General features: G+C 39.1%; 1 protein-coding gene across 2 annotated transcripts in view; it reads left to right on the plus strand.

Annotated features, from left to right (window-relative positions):
- Positions 1-1,028: 1,028 nt before the first annotated feature.
- gnai2b (guanine nucleotide binding protein (G protein), alpha inhibiting activity polypeptide 2b) overlaps positions 1,029-21,901 on the plus strand; it is a 49,724-nt gene continuing 28,851 nt past the window's right edge. Inside the window, exons 1-2 of one of the 2 annotated variants that reach the window (XM_026167507.2) lie at positions 1,210-1,687; positions 1,849-1,995. In XM_026167507.2, the coding sequence (XP_026023292.1) occupies positions 1,878-1,995 (118 nt within the window). In that variant the 5' untranslated portion in view covers positions 1,210-1,687; positions 1,849-1,877. Of the gene's footprint in view, positions 1,996-21,901 lie in introns of both variants that reach the window. The other variant, XM_080301740.1, reaches the window with a different exon arrangement.

Genomic DNA, 21,901 nt, shown 5'->3' on the forward strand with positions numbered 1-21,901 from the left:
CCCCTGTTTAATCCAGGGGGTCAATGTTGACATTGTGGAGGACTATAAATACCTCGGAGTATAAGATAAGATAAGATAAGATAACCTTTATTAGTCCCACACGTGGGAAATTTGTTTTGTCACAGCAGGAAGTGGACAGTGCAAAAGTATACATAGACAATAAACTGGACTGGGCTAAAAACACCACAGCACTTTACAGGAAGGGCCAGAGTCGTCTCTATTTTTTGAGGCGGATGAGGTCCTTCAACATCAGTCGGACAATGTTCAGGATTTTCTACGAGTCTGTGGTGGCCAGTGCAATCCTCTACGCTGTTGCATGCTGGGGGAGCAGATTGAGGGTTTCTGATGCCTACAGACTCAATAAACTGATCTGCAAGGCCAGCAATGTTGTGGGGATGGAGCTGGACTCTCTTAAGGTGGTGTCGGAGAGGCGAATGTTGTACAAGATAAAGACAATGTTGGATAATTCCTCCCACCCACTCCATGGCATGCTGGCTAGCCACAGGAGCACGTTCAGACTATGGCCATCTTTCTGTACAACTCCTCCACCTAACACACTGTATACACTGTGATAGCTACACCCTTTTTCCACATGCTCTTCTTTCTTATTCAGATATTTATTAGTAAGTGACTTATATGTATGTATATATATATATATTGTATATATTGTACTGGAGCACTGTAACCCACACAATCTCCCCTGGGGATCAATAATGTTTTCTGATTATGATTCAGATTTTTAATGTAATTGGTTATTTCAGTGGTAATATAATTTGATTCTATATTTTGATATAATTTGATTCTTTATGTTTTGTTTTGGAAAACAGCTTGTGTCCAACCTCAGGCAGTGCACCATACACATAATCTGTAATTTCTATATAAAGTTTATTCGCTGCAATGCCTTTAAGTCTTTAACGAGTAGATAAACTCTATAACTGTGTACGTCCATTGGATGGCGCTGCACGTCAGCTATTCTAGCGGTCTCATTTGGTGCCAAGGTATTTCATAAACATGTGACGACAAGACTCATTAGCCATTTTAACAGCACTCCGTGCATCCTTGACCGGAGAGGTGCCCCTGCGTATCGCAGTTGGTCAGTGAGAAGAGGGCGGACTGCTGGCCTTCATTTCATTTGTCATGCTAGAGTCTGCATCCGCGGGAAATGCAGAGGAATGAGGCTGGCACAGCGCCCACTGCGGTCTGCACATCACACTCCTAAAATCACGCCTCGCTGGTTTGCACATTAATTGGTTTCGCTCACACGAGCTACAGCGGAGAGCTCACCTGATTTAACAGGGCTATCGCGACAAGTTGCTCGAGTGACGTCGCTGCGACTGGTTGACAACTTACAGTTGTCACACGATGATCAGGTTTTTCGTGCGAGCCTAAATACGCACAGAAAGAGACTGCAGCACTGTCGCCACCACCGAGGGACGCGCTGCTTACCAGGCCAGGACTAAGTGAGCCAGTCTACCGTGGAGCAGAGAGCACGGGCATTTCAGTCTGTGGATGGATGCAAGACATCGGGATTTGATAGATTCGACATGGACCACATACAAATCTGAGGTTTAGTGTAACAAACACAAACCCAATAACAACAAAACAAAACAGCAAATGTTCTGAATTCATTTGCCTCCCTTTTGAGCTTCTTGTAGACCAGAAGAGCGGGACCACAGACTTCTTGCAGGTGGATAAGCTGACTTTGTTTGCAAGTAAAAGAGGCTGTTTTTTTTATAGAAGGCAGTACTGGAAGCAAAAGCTGTTCCATTGTTATTCCTGGCATCGGCCGACGCACTAAAACCATCAGCTCTCTGAGATTCTTATTGTTTTTTTCTTTTTTTGCGCAAGCGGTCGGTGCGCCCCTGCGTTTGGATCCAATGGGTTGTACGGTGAGCGCCGAGGATAAAGCTGCTGCGGAGAGGTCAAAGATGATTGACAAAAACCTCCGAGAGGACGGGGAGAAGGCAGCCAGAGAAGTGAAATTGCTTTTATTAGGTAGGTAGGTTACATCTGGAGTTGACTCCTCAGGAAACTGAAAGGAGTGTTTCTTACTCCAGAAATGATCGTGTCACGTTGCCTGTACATAATACTCCGAAAACTCATAAAACCATAAATATTACAAACTACCACAAAGGCAAGTTAAACCTCACTATATCTAAGGCAGGACACTATACACATAATCTTAGCTACAGCATAGAAAAGGGGCCATTTCAGTGCTCATCTGTCTACAGTCATGTTGTGTATTATTAATTAGCCTACACAAGTGCCCACACTATATACTTGGAGATAAGTCAGATATCCTCATGTCAACATGCTGCACAGCTTCTTAGAGGATTGAGCTGGCATTTTTCCCAGAAAGCTTAATTCAATATATTAAACCTGTGGGCATTCACAGGATTACACTTCAGCTCTACTCTTATACTCACATTAATCTCTCTCAAAGGGATACAAGGAAGAAAATGCCAATTTAATAGGTGGCAACAGCAAGGCAACAGTTTGTATCGAACAAATTCTGCATCTTGAAGGCACCATCTCCTTTCCTCCTTCTGCATTTCCATCCTGTGTGCACACAAAGTCGCATACATATGCAAACAGGAAATACATCCTCCCACTCATTACCGCATTCTCACTTCCCTTCTTAACAGTTTCAGCTGTTTAAGTTTGACTCGATCGTGCTTCTGATTGGTCTGTCAGCTCCTTCGAAAGGGATTGCGTTTAATGTCAAGACAAGAGTTTGTGTGAATGCCAGTAGAAGTGGGCATTTTCTGAAAGCTGTTTTGCCTGGCATGATCGCAAGCTTACCAGCAATCTCCCTCCTTACTCCAGCTCTGTTTTCAGAAGATGTGGAAAGATTTGCAAATCATATGGGCGATGTAAAAACATGATAACCAAAAAGACTCCATGATAAGCAAAAATATACCTGCAGGCCACTCTCTCAGTTAATTCGGTTAATTGGCAATTAGTAATTTAACTTGGTTGTTAATATTGTTATTGCTAATATTTATTACCTCTATGGATAGTTTGGATGTTTAAATGGCCTGTATTTGTATAGCGCTTTACTTAGTCCCTAAGGACCCCAAAGTGCTTTACACTACATTCAGTCATCCACCCATTCACACACTGGTGATGGCAAACTACATTGTACATAGCTGCCCTGGGGCGCACTGACAGAGGTGAGGCTGCCAGACACTGGCACCACCGGGCCCTCTAACCACCATCAGTAGGCCCAAGGACACAACGACCGAGGCTGTCCGAGCCCGGCAACCTTCCGATTACAAGACGAACTGCCAACTCTAGAGCCACGATCGCCTTCAACTCTGGTCATGCACACATATTTCAACTAAAATAAAACTGGTTTTTCCTTCTCACATAAATTCACCCCATCTCTTAGAGGAAAAAATAAAATATAAATAAAAAATTGTATCAAAGCTTAATGCAAATTATTGCCTTCTCTTTTTAACTTTTTTAGTTAAAACATCTTTGCCATCAAATAAGGTGTTTAACTACCTGACCTAAGTGAACCTCCTAAAGGCAAACTATAACATTTTTTACTTCTTTCGTTGCACCTACGTGACAGATGCTCATAGGAAAAATACTGAAAGGCTGTGAGATCTCTTTCTGTTTCTGCTGCACAGATTTTGGTAAAGACTTGTGTTTTGTCCATTAAGTGACCATTTTTCAGAAAGATTTTTTACTCCCCATGTTTGGTGGACACTTATCTTTGACCTAATGGAATGGGAATGTGTTGTAATCTCAGTGCATCTTTGTGAGCTGGATGGATATGCTTACGTGCTGTACAGCTTTGCCTTTATGGATATTTAAGCTGATGTTGGGCAATTTACTTTAGCAATCACCATGAAATATTGTATTGTTTTTCTTGGCCTTCATGCATTATACTGCAGGTTGTGGTGTGTTTCCAGGCAAACACAACTCTACAGCACTCTTTGTATGTGATTTTTTTCTTGGTTAGCATCTCTTGCGCTAAATCCAAAGTATTTTCAAACAGCGGATGATGATGTCCTTCAAGGGATGAGCTTCTCACATTCTACCGTGTCAGACGTTTGATTTTTGTTTGATATTTGTCTGTTATCTGTTGAATATCTGACTTTTAATGTAGTGTTACTCCTCCAGACTATACTCAGGAAACTTCAAATGCGCAGTGCAGGGAATAGCTGTGATCGGCACATGAAGGCTCGTCTTCAGGCTGACTTTTAGGAGTACATAGTACTCAGTACTTATTTTGATTTGTGTTGTGCTGGTGGATCATGTATTTTTGTTACTGGTTTAATCACATTCATTTAGTAGTGGGAAGCCAAAATTGTGATCAAGATTAATATTTGATAAAATGTGCAGGCCTGCTTTGTTTGCAGGGATGATTAAAAAACAACAACAACAACAACCCAATAGTTCGGAAGTTGGGGGAGCGGTCACTTGGATAGACAGATGTCTGGATGCAGGCAGGTGGTGTCTTCAAGGCCTTACTCGGGTAATAGGACTCACTGAACTGGACCTCTCTGCCACTTGCGTAGATGTTTGTGCTTCAGTTTTGGTGATTGAAATACTAGTGTTATATTAGTCTGTTGCTAAGCACTAATTAGCAGGTATAGGTAGCTGGTGCCCCCCTATGGTTTATGGATGCAGCTTGCTAACCAAGGTTCCTGACATTAGCTGATAAATTAGTAATGCAACCTGTCCTCCAAATATGGTAACTTCTGTCAAAAGACAGCAGTGTTTTCTGTGTCAAGAGCAGCTCAGCTCTCATTAAATACAAACATCTGCTCTTAATCTAGACACGTTCTACTTTTTAAACACTTCTTTTGCTTAAACTTATCATATCTTGATGATTTTTTATTTAGTCTGTTGTAATTTGATGACTGGCTTCACCTTGTCTGACATCTCAAGCAAGCCATTTGCAGACTTCTGTTTGCTCACAGCACCGGTCAGTGGTATTTATATATATCTTTGAATCTTTGTGTCTAATACCAACGTGAGGTTGTAAGAGGACAGTTGACTGGCAGAGTAAAATTGACAGCAACTAGTTCAGAGTCATTTAAAAGTACAAGTACAGTGCTTGGAGCTTACAGCATTTTGAATTTCATTTGCCTTCTTTGGTTTCAGTCCCGTGCTGTGGTTTTCCTAATAAGAAAAGTCAAACTGTCTGCTGTAAAAAGGGCATATATTTATTATACACAGTTTATCAAACATTATGTAACATAGTTTGTTTTTCATGATTCAAAATAATTTGTGGAAACAGATGCAAACAAGCAGCCTGAAGTTCTAAATAGTTAAGTTTACTTACAAACTGCTTAGCAACCAATTAATTTGTCACAGCATCTGAATAAGTATAATAATAATATCAATTAACCAACAATAGTAAAATAGCAGTAATAATAGTAAATGTAGTGATAATAGTAGTCATGCTAGTAATCTTAGCATCATTGTAATGCAGTATATAAAAATATTATGATTAAAATGTATATGTACCAGTCCCATCTAACTACTGGCTAATCACCTGTGCACCGCCTGGATTGATTATAAGAAAGCCTTTGACTCAATGCCCCACACGTGGATCCTGGAATGCCTGGAACTGTACAAGATCAGCAGGACGCTAACAACACTAGAGGCCAACTTCAAGTCAATAGCATAAGTCACCATCAAGTGCATGTTTTACTAAGGAGATCCTCTGTCCCCACTGCTCTTCCGCATAGGCCAAACTCCCTCAGTAAAATCAAAAGACTGTGGTATGGAGCAATAGACACACAGAGTATTGTATTATAGAAAGTGATTAGAGGAGGTATGAAAGATTTTCTATTCCTGTGCTTGTGGCAGTCTATTAGAGACGGAAGGACTGCTTCTGCCTGCCTATTAAGTGGTGCAGAGGGTGTTCAGGATTATCCATGATGGATAACAGTTTGTTCAGCAACCTCCTCTCTACCATAGCTTCATAAAGAAAATGAAAAAAGAAACATCACAAAGCAGGCCGTCCTAGTCAGTTTATTCAGTCTTATGGTGTCACCAGCTCCATCGCTGCTTACCAGCAAGCCATAGCAATACACTCCATTCGCCACAACTGTAGTGCTAGAAAGTCTCCATCATTTTGCTGCAGACATTGAAGGGTATCAAATTCCTTAGGAAATAGAGCCTGCCCATCCTATTCTCATATACGGCCTGTGTGTTTTTCTTCCACTCCAGTTTGTTGCCAGTGTGGATGCTCAGGTATTTTTACTCTTCCAACACATTAAAAGTATTTCTGTAAGTGCTGTGACACTGACTTGTACTGAAGGCCTGAGGTGTACAAGCGAACAGGAATAGAGACAGAAAAGTCCCCTGTGGAGCTCCTGTACTGCACATCACCAAATCAGACAGACCAGTACCCAGCCTCATATACTGAGGCATATCTGTCAGCCAGGCAGTAATCCATGAGATGGTGGACGTGTTTTTGGACATTTGCCCGTTCTCTTAATACCAGTGGCTGGATTGTGCTTTCTCACAATATGAAGTATCTTCTTCTTCAAGTATCTTCTTGGTCCAATTTGTCCATAGACTTGTTTTCCTGTCTCAAGCATAACAGATAGAAGAATCAGATTGATGTGTAAGTAAACAACACATTTGGCCTTTCAACAGCATAAATATTTTACAAGGTGTCCAGAGGAATTATGTCACAAAGATTTTGATAAAAGCACAGGGGGCTGTGTTTGGGACTATTTCTTTGTTAGCCGAGTGGCTTCCCGCTGTCAAGGGGCTTGAGGGAATTTCTTCAAATGGCACAAATGTGGCTGCAACTATATTTTGTGAGATACCTTAACTCAAAATTTCACATGCTACTTATTACACAGTTGTATGCAAATGTCTGATTAGATATATTTTTTTACACCTAAAATTTCATAGAAAAAATTTGGATTGAACTTGAGAAGATCGTTCTAGTTTTCAAGATTAAGGCAACGAAATGAAACACACACTTTGTGGGCTTCAGAGATCTTAGCATGTGAATTTTGTAACGTTAGGCAAGACAGCATCAACATCCGTGATATTTAGAAGGGTGAGGCAGACAATTAGAAAAGAAGAAGAACTGACCAACGAAGGAAGTGAAACTGAGTGGAGTGCAGAGATTAGTAATTAGTAAAAATTTAAAAATTACCGTATTTCCCGGACTACAAAGCGCACCTGAATAATAGCCGCACAAGCTAAAATCAGGGGAAAATCCTGTTTTGTACATAGATTAGCCGCACCTGACTAAAAGCCGCAGGTGTTTCAATGTTGACTTATCATATGTAAGAGAATATGCACAAAGGGAATTGTCAGGAAAGAGATGGCTGTTTGGAGGCACACCCCTTTTATTAATATTTTGAAAAACAAGTTATGGGTACATATTTGCATAACTTTTTAGGTATATGTACAAGTAGCGGTAATTACAAGTACGAAACATGTACTGTGCTTCATAAATGAGTAACAAATGTAGTACATAACAATAACCTACAGCACAGCAGAAAAATAGATTCGGACTACCTTTTAGGCTCAGGTGCAGTGACACGGCTTTAACAAGAAGAAAAGTCAGTCATTCACCACCATATTCCTGCGCACTAAAACCACCAAAGTCCTCTTCTCCAGTGTCGGATACGAACAGGCTCAGGATGGCTACTTCATCCACTCTTCGTTGTCACTTTCAAAACCAAAGAAATCCTCGCTGTCAGTGTCAGAGTCGAACACCCTCTGAAGGGCCGTGGCGGTGTCCTCCTCTCCATCATGCAGCAGTCCAGCCCTTCAAAATCCGTTGGTGATCGTGGATGTTTTCGCACTTTTCCACGCTGTCAGATTCCACCGGTGGAGTTGAGCATAACTTGCTTTTCGCAAGTTTATCGCCACTCGTCATCCACGCCTCCCGCTGAACGCATAGCGCTACTTTGAAGTTTGTTTTTCGCGCTACTTGTACGGCACTATGTTGCCTGGCGGATGGACATGTGACCAACATACCACTCTTGAACCCCGATACTGTGTGTCTGATCACATGCCCTTCCGCCAGGCAACGTAGTGCCGTACAACAGCGGAACAAACAAAACAAATCGTCTTATGATATGACAAAAATCATGGACAATCCATAGAAAAGTCGCACCTGACTAAAAGCCGCAGGGTCCAAAGCTTGTGCAAAAAGAAGCGGCTTATAGCCCGACAATTACAGTAATTAACTAAATCACAAAATACAAACTATAACACTTTTCAGTTTAAAAAAGGGTATCTTTCCAGTTTAATTTTTTTTTAAAACACTGTTAAACCCTTTTAATCGATCTCACTTTTGTGGATGCTGAGTGAATTTTTTTTTTCATGATGAGATCAAGTATTTTGAACAGCATTCCTTCTTTGTTACCTCATGATTTGACAAGGAATCCTCAGTTGACCATATAATCACTGTTTTGTAATTCTACACAGCCGCACTGTATCGTCTTTTATCGTCTGTCTTGATATCAGTTCCTCAGGATGTCAGCAACATCACTAAGTTAAAATAATAAAAATATTCTTGAGTGGCAATTTACTGAAAGCACTGAGAACACGCAGGAGCTTACTGCTTTTTGATTTCTTGACTGAGCGCATATTGCAGTAAACCTAATGGTTGTATTTGTCCAATTTGTGTTTAGAAAAAAAATCATCTTCTTTTGGCAAAGAGAAGATGAGTCACTTGATAGAAATCACTGAAGCATGAAGGAGTGAGTACCAAACTGTCAGGGGAACGGGGCAGCTGTTCTTTGCAAACTGAGTATCTTAATTCCAAAAATACTGTTCATGAAATAAAATTCCCAACCAACTAAACAATTATGTACACTCACCTGACACTTTTCTAGATACACCTTGCTAGTACCAGGTTGGACTCAGTTTAGCTTTAGTGCTTTGTGGCATAAATTTAACAGTGTTGGAAACGTTCCTCAGAGATTTTGATCCATAGTGACATGATAGCATCACTCACTGCTGCAGATTTGTTGGCAGCCCATTTTAGTACAGTACTCACTCTCATGTTCAAGAAACCAGTTTGAGACAATTTAAGCTTTTGTGACATGGTATGTTGTCCTGGTGGAAGTAGTTATCAGAAGATAGGTGCACTGTACTGACATTGTCAGCAAAAATTCTCATGTAGGCTGTCCTGACATTTGACACCACCGCGACTTTTTCTATTTTGCTTTGGTTTTCTATTGTTGGGTTTTAGTGACCTGCGCAAACTGTAACCTCAGTTTCCTGAGAGAGTGGCACCTGGTGCAGTGTGTACTGCTGTTGCTCATCTGCTTCAAGATGTGACATATTGTGCAGTCAGAGATGCTGTTCTGCATGCAATGGTTGTAGCGAGTGTGAAAATCCTAGTAGATCAGCAGTTTCTGTTCTCAGATCAGCTTGTCTGGCACAAACAGCCATGTTGCATTCAAACTCTCATGTTTCAAAACACAACTAACAAATGTCCTTTTACTTGATGGCCTGAGAATGAGCCGTAAAGTAAGAAGCTTAAAAGACTATAAAGTCCATAGAAAACTCTTCTCATATCAGTTTTCATGGGTTTTAAGGGTGAGAAAACACTTATTTCACCATGTTGCACCATGCCCTCTCTGTATTGAGTAAGTAGATGGAATGTCTTTATATGAGCAGGAACTGGGAATAAAAACCAATGTTACATAAATGTATAAGACGGCTTCTCGTGAAGCAAGGTCATCACTTCGTCACATGTATACACTTTCAAATTGTCATTTCAGTACTGATAAACACTGAAACATTTCTCTTATATCTCTTATCAGAAATGTTATGGAGAGTTGGCCTCATGTTTTTTTTAACCATTTAAAGCTATTTAAAAGAATGTGTAATACTTGAGAATAGTAAACAATTTATTTCCATGACTTTTCCATGACAGTTACTCTCAAGTAATTTTGAGAGTAACTGATTGGCTCTGTAGATTGAGAGTGAAAATCCAAGGTTAAATGAAGGCAGACAAGCACCCATTGCTGCTGGTAAAATATAGTAACACATCTGAAATGCTATTAAAAGGATTAAGGAGCAAGTTAAACTGAAACTGTAAACGGACAAGAGAAGATTTTGAAAAATGAGAAGGAAACATCATCACCGTCAGAAACTACACCGTTATAAGTCATTAGTGATTTATGAGTGCTGACTTTAATATGCAAGATACTCCCTACTCTAATAGGCAGATTCTGTTTCCCTATTTTCACCCAAAAATGTGAGACTATTTTTAACCGTCTTTGTTCCCTTGAACCTCGTTGAAATCAGAACCCACTGCAGCTTATCTCTAATTCCCTCCCTCAGGAGACAGTAATAATAGTTCTTCACAGACATTACTCAATTCTCATGATGGAGAGAATAGCTCTGGGTGAGGCTGCCCATCCGGAGATGACAACTTTACAATTACACACATGTTCAAAGAATATACTTAGTACTGTTAGTCATGTCTCTGACGAACACCACTAAGTCCTCATTAAATCCCCGCGAGTTTACTGTATGTGCTGATCTAGCAAGAAATGAATCCTTCCTACAGTCACGCTTAGGATGCAGTTTTTACTTTAATGTAGATTTTGCACCAGGCAGTGACTATTGGTGAGTTTTTCTGCTTAAAGAAAACCAAAAAATCCACATTTTTAAAAATGTAATATACTGCAGTTGGTTTTTAGTTTTATTTTTTAAATGCTATTTATTTTTGTATGTATTTAGTAGTGAGCTGACAGTTTTTTGTGCTCAGAAGTAAAAATGTATTTTGAACAAACAAATAGTTTTTCTTAATGAGGCTTTTTCACTCCGAGTCACGATGAGCAGTCGAACAGCAGATCTTCCAGATTTCATGTATGTGCGTGCTTGATTTTGGGCCTATGAATGAGATAATGTCTGAGACAGTTCATCCATGTGTCTGCTTTGCTTGATAAAGTGAGATGTGTGTTGTGGCTGTTTCCTGAGGCAGGATGGTGGTTTATGACACCCTGTGAGGGTGTTAAATTCGGTATCTGTGGGAGTGAGCATACCACTCATATTCAGACCAGTGTGTTTATGACAGTTGTCGCCTGCCCAAATCTGACATCCGTCTCCTAAAGACTTTCATTCTTATATTTTTTTATTTTGCAAGTCTGAGATTTGTGGGCTTTATAGTATAAGTTAATAAAAAAAAAAGTTAGCTAATTGAGGCATTAGTGTGGAATAAAGCTATTCCCGGTGGCATGTTTGTTTGTTTTTAAGCAGTTATTGCCTCCTTATTTAGGGCCCCTTCTGCCTGCTCCAGCATTTACTAAGTAAAAGGTCAGTGAACCTCCTGCCTATCACACGAATATCTTTCTCTCCTTGTTTACTTAAAAGCTGACTAAGTTTACTTAAATCCATCTTAGTGACTATAAGGTAGCTGAACTTGAATCCAAGCAAATAAATGCACAGCTTTCATATGATAACCTTATAAATGTATAAAGCTGGGATCAAGGAGTTACAACATAGACTACACATACGAGCAACAACAAAAACCCACAGCAGGGGACAAGCAGAGATACAGCTGGAAGGCCAGAGAATAAAGGTAGGTTTTGCGCCTACACTTAAAAGCAGGGATGAAGAGAGAACTTTTTATTTCAAGTGGTAACTATTTCCACAAATGAGGTGCAGCAACGGCAAAGGCTCTGTCATTTTATTTTCTGTGGACTTGGGATATGTAAGAAAGCTTTGCCAGCAGATCAGACCTAAAGGTGGGAATGTAAGCAAATTAGGTTGATGATCAAATTTGGAGCCTGCCCATTAAAAGCCTTAAAAACAGTTGACAAAATCGTAACTGAATTCTAAAATGGATAAGGAACAAAATGCAGAGAGGCCAAGACTGGAGCAGTGTGTTCATATTATGACAATATCTAAGCCTTACAAGATGTTTGGCTTTATTCAGTAGCTAACTGCTAACTTGCCTACCATGGTGGTGGGAATAGGATTTGGTGCTGGATTCACCAAACAGAACACCCACAGGAAAAAGGATTTTAATAGCCGTGCAGTGTTTAGAGCACAGGGCTGTTTCTCAGCCTGAGAAAATGCTTGAAATGTTAAATAGCTGTTTAAATCTTTATATGGTGGTGCTCATCCACACTGCACGGTACATAAAATTAAAAACCACCACAATTGTTTTGATGATTCTTTGAAATAGCAGACATGCTTATTAAGTGAGAGAGGTGGATAAACGGAAGGATGATTATTTACTAGACCACTATAGTGCAATTTTGTGGCAGAGTAATAAAGCAAATTTTCCTGTCCAACATTATTTGTCAATTATCCCACAGAACAAGTTCTGTACAACCCTAGAAATGATGTTTTCTCTGAAATGCATTTAGAGTTCCCCAACATTTTAGCGAGCTGAGTTGCAGTCTGCTTGCTATGTGAATTCTACAATAAATTCCTCCATAATACCACAGTTCCTGGTATTGTTGATGTTGTTCCAAAAGTGACAACTCCACTTCATTTTATTATAGAGGTAATTCCCTGCATTATAATGAAAGCTGTTAGTAATCTGTTTTAACCACGGGTGTACGTTTATAGCTTAGTGTGGAAAACGGATATTGTTTGGAAAAGCAGAATTTAGAGCAAAGCTGTCGTTTTCAGTTAAAGAAAATCCCTCTTTTGTGGCTCATTTTAAAACGAGCTCACAATTTGTGTAGTATCTGCAGAGGTCAATACATTTTAAATTCCCCACAGTTTCCGCTAATAAGGCTGGATTTAAGGAGGAGAATGAATTAAGGTAGAACCCTTGACCCTTTGTGTTTTTTACCAAATGTTGTGGTTGATACCCAGCAAACACTGTAAAGTTGTAATGAATGAACGTTTTAGAGAAGAGCTACATTAATTTAACCTACTTTTTTATCACAGCACACAAATACAAAATTTGAAGCTTTATCAGTCTTCATCTTCTATTTGGTGCAGATGACACAGCAGGTCCTTGCCCATAATTCATTTTTCAATCACGTTTTCTATTTTCAGCCCCATCCATAATTTAGGTAACTTCTTTTATCGCTTTCACTCCTCATCTTTTCATATTACACTCATCCCCTCTCATACAGTGGTGTAAGAGTGCAAACATGCCTCAGCAAGCAGCAAAGTCTTGCGGAATGACCAGAAATCATCACCATCTGTCTATATCAGTGTAAGATGATATAGACAGATGATATATTCTGTCTATATCATCTTACACTCGACTCCAGAGACAGTTTATTTAGGTGCTGCATGCAACGTGGAAGGACCTTGACCTTTTGCAAGAACACTTAAAAAGCTTAAGTTAGAGACAGCGAAGGAGATAAAGGATGGGAGATAGAAATAATGTAGACAGTTGAGGTCCAGAATACTTGGAAAAACAAGGGTTTGCAATCACGACATGAAGGAACTGCTGTCACATGGGGAAAAAGGGGAAACCTGAATTCAAATATTAAAAGTTCTCTTTTATAATTCAGACTGAGAAGATCCAAACCTTAAATATAAAAAATCGATTTTACATAGAAAATACTAGACATTGTACAAATTGTGCACCACAACATCTTTATTTTATTTTATTTTGGCCACTGATCTGTAGTCTACACTGAAAGAAAATATTGAATCTTACACAGCTGCTTATCACAGAGACCCAAAATGTAAGACGTCTTCAGATTGTTGTGAGTGGATCCCGTGATTGTTTTGCATCTTTCCTTAATAACCACTGAAAGGTTAAACAGCTGCTTTCAACTAAGTAATGTCATTTCAGTAGGTCTGACGTAACTGAAGGTAATTATATTAAACTTTACTATAAAAATCATATTTTTGGTAATATAGTTGTATACTAACTTTATTGATATGACTCTAAGTATCCCTTATATGGAAGCTGCAGTGCTTGGGAAACAGGGCCTCTGCAGATCTTTTAAATTGGTTTTCCCCCTGGAGATGATTTTCTGCTCCACCTCTAAATAGGCGAGAAAGTAATCACTGTTGGAAAAGGTGTAAGAGCACTTTAAAGCGCACTGGGCCACATGAAATATAACTGTGATCAGATTTAACTTATGAAATGCAGTCATCAGCAAAGGAAAGTAACAGATCAGTCGAACATTCCTGAATGTGCAAGATTCGATCATGAAGTCAGATTCCTTTATTTTGCAGATGTAGTAGACACAGATGAAACACACTGATTATAAACTGTTAGACAGATGCAGTGTACATGAGCCAACTTTGTTACCAAGTCCTCAGTTCCAAGCGTCCCCATTAGAAGATAAGCCAACATTGGCAGTGATGACAGTGACAGTGCAACAATATAAAAGGCATACGAGTGGAGTGTGAGAGACAAGTCTGTGTTTCAGAGCTACAGCTGAGATACGTTAACCATCACTGTGTCCGTAACTCACAAATGTCCAACCTACATAGACAGTGACAGACACGACAGGCAGCTAGAACATATGTGGAGTAAAACGGTTAATAAATAATACCTGTGCTATTCACATGTGGCAGTGACTCACATTGGGTAGCACTGTAACAATATCTTGCATAAAAAGTAGCAAAAAAAGTGTAAAAATGTAAGATCAATATAGAGATTTTCAACAAAAGGCTGCCATTGCACATATGATTTTATTTATTTTTTATCTTTGTGACATCTCAAAGCAACCATATGTATAAGTGACAATATGAGTTTCAGTATCTTGCCCAAGGTCACCAGGAGAGCTGGGGGTCAGACCACTGACGTTCTGAGCAGTGGATAACACTCTAACTACACAGCCTCAACACTTGAGACAAAAATTATGGCAAGATATGGAACATGAGTAAAAAAAAGGAGGCTTTAAAGAATTTAATTAAAATTCTAATTAAAATTTTGAATATTGAACAACAGCAAAATATGCCTGCATGCATTCATATTAAAGAATATAGTCAGAGCGTGTAAGCTCTTCACAGATAACCATTTTATTAGCTGCTGTAGGGCTTAGGACTCTACCAATTGGAGGGCATCAACTCTGTAGCTTTTGTGTGCAAAATGTCTGCTCAGCAGCGGTCTAAATTGAATACCTTCAGTAATATTTACAATCAGTGGGCCTGATGTAGAGTCCATCAAGTTAAAGCTCTATATCAAAGTTCACCCATCGATCTGTCTGCCAGCTGATTCCTGGAATAGCCATCAGAAACCATCCCCATATTCATTCATATAAATGTTGATGCCAGAGCACTGACACGGAGAGACTTAAAGAATCCGGAATAGAAATCCATAGGAGACTGAATGCCAGAGATTGTTGTTGTTTGACACATGTTCTACTTGTACCCCAGTCAGCTGTCTGGGTAACTGCCAGACAGGGAAGCATATTTAGCCACTCGTATTGCTACCCCCCCTGACACAAGTCATGCAGTTAAATTACCCCAAATTATTGCCTCGGGATGTTACTTAACGACCATCAAGTGGAAGTCTTTTTTGTAATGAGCAGCTTTATAGGTTAAACTTTTCACATACTCTTAAGTTAGAAAGGTAAATTTAAAGGTTAACATTTGGAACAAACCTCCATGGATCACAGAGAACCCACTTGGGGGGCTGATACAATTTATGTGTAGTAATGAAAATGTTCATTAATAATACAGTTAGGGTGTAGATCATACAGAAGCTGAAAAGGGAACGTCTCAGTAGAGTTTATGATGATGCACTGGTCTTCAGGAAGGTAATATACAGCTTGTTCCTACTCCGAGGTAATAATAGCATTTTAGGAGTAGCACTGAGGTATGATCTGTAGAAATACAGGCACAGTAACCACAATGAAGCATTATAGCCTAGTGCTTTTCCAAGGTAAAGACAAATAAACTGTCTACAAACAGCTGAGACCCTGATATCTATATTGTATTATATTATAGGTTTTTTACTCACTACCGACTTTGTGGCTTTAAATATATTATCTCTCCCTGCTGGTAATGCAGTTTCTGCATGCAGTAATTTAATGTGTATGTCACATTTTGGAGAGGCAAAGCATGAATTGGACACGGTGGACCACCGGGTCTATTACACGTTTTGCTGTGATGCTGGGTTAAGACACCAGATACACTCACAAACAATCGAATAAAAAAACAAACATTACTTTGTACAGTTCATCTGTGATCGCATTACTTCATGCCATTAACATTCCTCAGTCAAGTCTTACAAATTGTTGCATACACTGGGCAAGAATGTATAACAGTGTGAAGTTAACGAGATGATTTGAAATGCTCTATTAATTAAGGTCGCCTCATAGCTGTTTCTGTTTAGCTGATGATGGCGAGTGACATAAATGTTTATGCTTGTTTATAAAGTGAAATTTCTGTCCACAGTATGCTACTACGAATAATAAACAGAAAGTTTACATTATGCTGGACAATAGTAACTCCAGCATTGTCGCTCACTGATTAAGACGTCCACAGCTGGTCTGAAACAAGATACTTTGTCTTACACTGAATAATATTACTGTGTAAGATGTACTCTGACATCAACTAGATGATGTGGGGAGAGAGAAGAAGGCAGAGACCTAATTTTTCTTGGCTCAACTCTAAATTAATGGGCCATTAATTTGGCAGTTATTCATTACTATGCAGTGAAGGAGGCAGACTGCAAAAGATCCGAATGCTATTAACAAGCTATTTAAATGAACTATACTCGAAACTTGAACTACAACCACTCTGTGAAAGACAGAGGTAGCTATAGATGTTATTTTAACAGCAAACAGGTCTGTTAAGATGTGTGATGTTTTGTTGAGTTGTCGTTAATTCTTGATGTTTTGATTGAAGTAAAGTGGGATCAATCATTGGTATACATCCACACATGCATCACACCTCCATTCTCAACAGGCCAGTTCACTGTTCATCAATGATTATCAATACTGAGGTCCTGAAAACATGTGCCATTATACCACACTTTATTTTTCTCTTTTGTTTGTTTTTTACATATGTCGACATAATTGTTGTATGTATGTTGTATGCATAGGCAGTTGAACTGATAGGCATTTTAAAAGTTCACTTAAATGAGAAAAGTCCCTGCTGTTGCCTTGTTTGTGCTATGAATCTGTGACCCAGTCAGCCTTCGCTTAAACAAATATTTTTCTACTGTTGGAAAAAGATCTTTTCTACTTTCAGAACATGAAAACGCGTGAATTTATTGTTAAGGATTTTGTTTTGGGGAGGAGACTGTAGTGTCGTAACCATGGCAACTAATCGAATGCCAGCACAAGCAAGGCAACCCATCATTCCACGGGCAGCTCTGCCAGGGCCGACATTTAGATGTGTTTTCCAGGCGGAGGCTGTACTCTGTCTCATTTCTCTCAGGCATTGGGTCAACAGTAACGAAACAGCTGCTGCAACATAAGCATCTTACAGGCACATCGCAATGTGAAAAAATATTCTGATTTAAGTCGGAAATGAGCTGTCAGGTGTGTACAGTCTGTTTTTATACATAATGATAATAATATGCAGCATGACTGGACATGAAGTGGTAAAGCTGTGTGGCTCACACATTCTCACCATTTCTATTGCACTCCAGCTACCTTTCATCATCTTTTCATCTAGATATCATAGCATCTTTATATGCAACAGAGGGTTTTTGTGTGTGGTGGGGGGGGGGGTTGCATTGTCAGAGTTTGCTTGCCTTTTAAAAGGTTTCATGAGAGTGTCAGGGCACTAAAACTGTACTGTGTGTCCTTACGTATCCCAGCAATCTGGTGTAACAAGAGAATACTGCATGATTTTATGGTCCCTCAAATAGTAGAACAGTTTACCTCCAGATGCCTCATTTGATTGCTGATGTGTGTGTCTAACTAAAGAGTATAACCTAACATAATGGTCTGCAGAAACATAGGGAGATGGTAGAGTAAGCAGACTGCCTAATACCAGTTGTGGTGGTTTGTTATATGAGCAATCACTTTCCGGGTGCAGCAGATTGATTTGAGAGCAAAAGAAACAGCCTTCTCTTTGCTACAAACTTTGTGTTTTATACGTATTGTTCTTGGTCAGATATATGGTTGAGTGTCAGTTTAAACTACATTAGAGAAAACCTTTTCTCTCTGCCAAGGATTTACATAATGACCAGATCAGTGTCAGGAAGCTACCCAAGTCTAAAGCCCTCCAACTGTTTCCATATCAAACTGTCTTAGTAGCTCATTCTTATTCACTCCAGCCTGCAGAGTTATATATGAGGTATTAAAGGGCTGATGTTTGTGGCTCATCATCAGAAATGACCAAGAATAGAGAAATGTAAATGTAAATGAATTTAGCCTTGAGATATGACTGTTAACAATAAATGACAATGTGTAGATGTTTTTTTTTTGGAGGGGGCGTTTTGTTGTCTCAAAACTTACTGTTAAATTATCACTCATACCACTCTTTGTGCTAAAGCCTAAAGAACAATACTTAATGATACACAGAAGTACTTTGCAAGTACTCTGATGAAATGTCATATTAGAAAGGTTTCCCAAGCGAAGGTAAGAAATAGGACGGGACCCCGGAGTCTAGATTCTGGTACTAGAGCAGAGTTAGCAGATGGCTGATTGAGGCCTTGAAAGAGATTCTCTGGACGGGGGAGGAGATGGGATGAGGAGGAGTAGTGTGGCATGAATGCTGGTCTGAAAGGCAGAACAATGTGTTGAAAAACAGGGATCAAGAATTGAGAAATGCTGACTGGCTCTCATGAAGATGATCGGAGTAGTGATAATAAAATTAAATTAAATGAACTGAAAACCGTTGTAATGTGGAAGTGAAATAAATGAATAGATGCAGAAACAAGGCAATGGATCAGATCGAAATCATTCATTCCATTTTTGGAAAATTTTACACTGTATTTTGTAGAGCCTGCCCAAAAAGATTTTTTAAGACTAATACTTATATTTGGTGACTTAAAATGATCGACAGATATTTCTTTCTTCCACACACACAAAACATAAAGACAGTTACGTATGTGTTGTTATTAATCAGTCCTTACTGAAATAATATTCCAATTTATGTATCCATAGATAAGAAACAAATATCTTTTCCTAGAAATTGGCCTCAAGATGGGATTTAAAGTCTGTCACAGAATCTATTATCTCTATGTAATTCAAAACATAAGCTACGGTAGGATAAGCTGATTTTTCCATTTAAACAGATGACCCAAAACAAGGTCTTAATGGACTGACAAATAGCTGAAACGAGAACTCTACAGGGAGTTATTTAATAGCAAATGTTAGCGTGCTACCCCATAAAAAGTTAAAAGGACTAGGTGCAGTGCTCTGACTTGGTTTCTTTAGTGCATTTTCTTTTCTGCATGCAGAACATGCAGTGATATGTATATATATATATATATATATATATATATATATACTGTATTGCAGGTGTAAAAAAACAGGACAGAGCTACATTCATAACCTCATCCTGAAAAGTCATATTACTGTGAAAAACACCCACAAATGGTCTAATGTTGGCAGATAGACCTCTGTGCTGGAAATGGAGAACTATTACTTGAGACTTTAAATTGCCGGGATGTAATAGGCTTTGAAAAATCCAGTACTTGATACAATAAAGTCACCTTCTTAAATTGTCAAGAATTGCTGGGTCATTTGCTTTTAAGAGTGCATTATTATGCATGTTCCTTGTGGTTTACATTGTTATGGGAGGAACATGTAAAAAGAAGTAGATTAGAAAAAGAAGGGCATGTATTGTCTTTCCTAATTAGGCCCTAGTTTGATGTTTTGTCAGTGGTGACTGAGAAGGTTGTCACCACAGAAATGTGTGAAACAATCAAGAACAGTACTGGAGACACCTCCCAGCTGCTTACAGGCATTAATTTAAAACAGGATGTTAAAGGTGCTGAAGCATGCATTGTGTTCTAAAAGGATTAAAAGTGAAGAAGTGCTTCTGTTATAAGGAGACAGTAATGAAGTGGGTGTCTGCTATACACTTATAAGCTCAGCACACTTCCTCAGGCACCATTGATTGATTGCACTGCATACATTTGCATGTCATGTTACAGCAGCCATTGTTTGTTTGTTTTTTTGTCTCATGTTCTCCATGTGCTGTGAATTTGTTTGTATCAGAAGAAGCTTCCAACCTGATCCTCTTTAAATGATATACATCTGTTCTCTTCTTATATTCACTCTGCTTTCATTGGTGCGATTTAACACTGGGTATACATTCAGAGTGCAGCCAGCATCCTACTCTGCAGAGCAAAGCAGCGAAGCTCCATTGCTCCGTGCAAGGCTGATGACCTACTTTCTCACTTCAAGCGATAACATACTGTACTGCATTCAGCCATGTAAAATTCCTCCATTGCTCTCTACTCTGCATGTGAATGGGGTTTGGGTGGTGGTGGTGGGGAGTTAGCTGCTTGGTTGGCTGGAACACCTGCGCTACCAACTCTGCTTGTCCAGCAGTCACCACTAGAACCTGCTTATTGTGACACAGTAAGCTTATATAGGTCTTTATTTCTTTGGGGTGTCTGCAAGAAATTACTCATAGGCTGCAGCATATTGACTTAAGACCTGCAGAAAAATTCGGGGTTTCTTAATAATAGTCTGCTAACAGAGGGCAGTGTAGCTGAAGCAAGTCTGTGGTAAAAAGGAAACAGATTAATTGTCTTGAATTGAGTTTCTCTCTTGCACAAATAAATTCCCATAAATAACCATACTCATGCTGAGCAACCAGAGATTCCACTATAAACTCCTGTTTTCACTCTCTCTTTTAGGCCTCAATACTTAGCTCCAACAGCCTGCTTCTACTACAGATGATGCCTATGAAGGTGGTAAAAGTAAACCAAACAAGCAAATCTGCAGCAAATCTTAAGACTGAATTAAGCCAATTTGCATAATTTGGGAACAGATATTGAGTTTGGACAATGTGTCAGCAGTTATTTTCAGTCCACTGAAGGGTCGAGCTATTCCATGCTAAAAGCAGTATTTTGTTGACAGGAATTAGACTCAATAAGAAATACAAATGATAGTGCTACAAATTCAGAAAGAAATGATACTTAACAAGTTAACATTAACAAGTTTTGTTCATATGTTACTGTTCAAATTCTATTCAAGAAAATCCTCCGGGAATCAATCCTATGTATGTATGTATGTACTATGGCACAGAACATCACACCAGTACCCAGTACATTGAGACAGAGCTGTATATAAAAAATAGTCTCTTGTTGAGGATCCTTCTTGATGCTATTAACACATAAAAAAGAACTTTTAATTGGCTGTAAAAGCTATGAAGCAGTCGTGACACCAACGGTTGGGGGCAGTGGGCCGGATGAAAAAGCAGGAGGAATCGTGTCACAGCTGAGCCAGTGACTCATTCTCCCATGGCAGACGCTTAAACAATAGATGGCCTATAACGCTGGCATATGCTGAGATGTGTTACATGTCTCCACAAAAGAAATGCAAAGGCAGTGGGCTGAGTGGCACAGAGATGTGAAACAGTGTTTGTGGTTATAGGCCTCGTTAGGATGCTGAGACACTGTGCTGAAAGGGCAGAATGGATTTTTTATTCTCCCTGTTTCTAGGAAGTGTATTTGTTTGTAGTGTATGTCAATTTCACTAAATCCAGACTCAAATAATTGTTTGATGCATTCCCATGAAATTTAGTACCAGCATTTATATTCCAGGGAAAATGAATCCAGTAATCTAGTAATTTCTTGACCTTTCCTCTAGGAAAATTACTGAAGTGTCATTTCTGAATGTGAAATAATTCAGCAGTTATTTGATGAAACGCCACAAAAGGCCAGTTCCCCATGTAAAAATTAAGAGGATTCTCACATTTCATCAGCATGATCCATTGAAGGTACACGTCTTTTTAACAGAGTGATTAATTAACCAAGTCCTTTAGTAGTTTATATCCTTGTTAGCTTGATTTTGCATTTTTCTAGATCAATTTTATGCTTGCAAGTATTGTTAATTACAGTCAATAATGTCAAAAACCAAAATAATAATACAATAAT

Source organism: Astatotilapia calliptera, chromosome 5 (genome assembly GCF_964374335.1).
Source record: "Astatotilapia calliptera chromosome 5, fAstCal68.1, whole genome shotgun sequence".
NCBI classification, from domain to species: Eukaryota; Metazoa; Chordata; class Actinopteri; order Cichliformes; family Cichlidae; genus Astatotilapia; species Astatotilapia calliptera.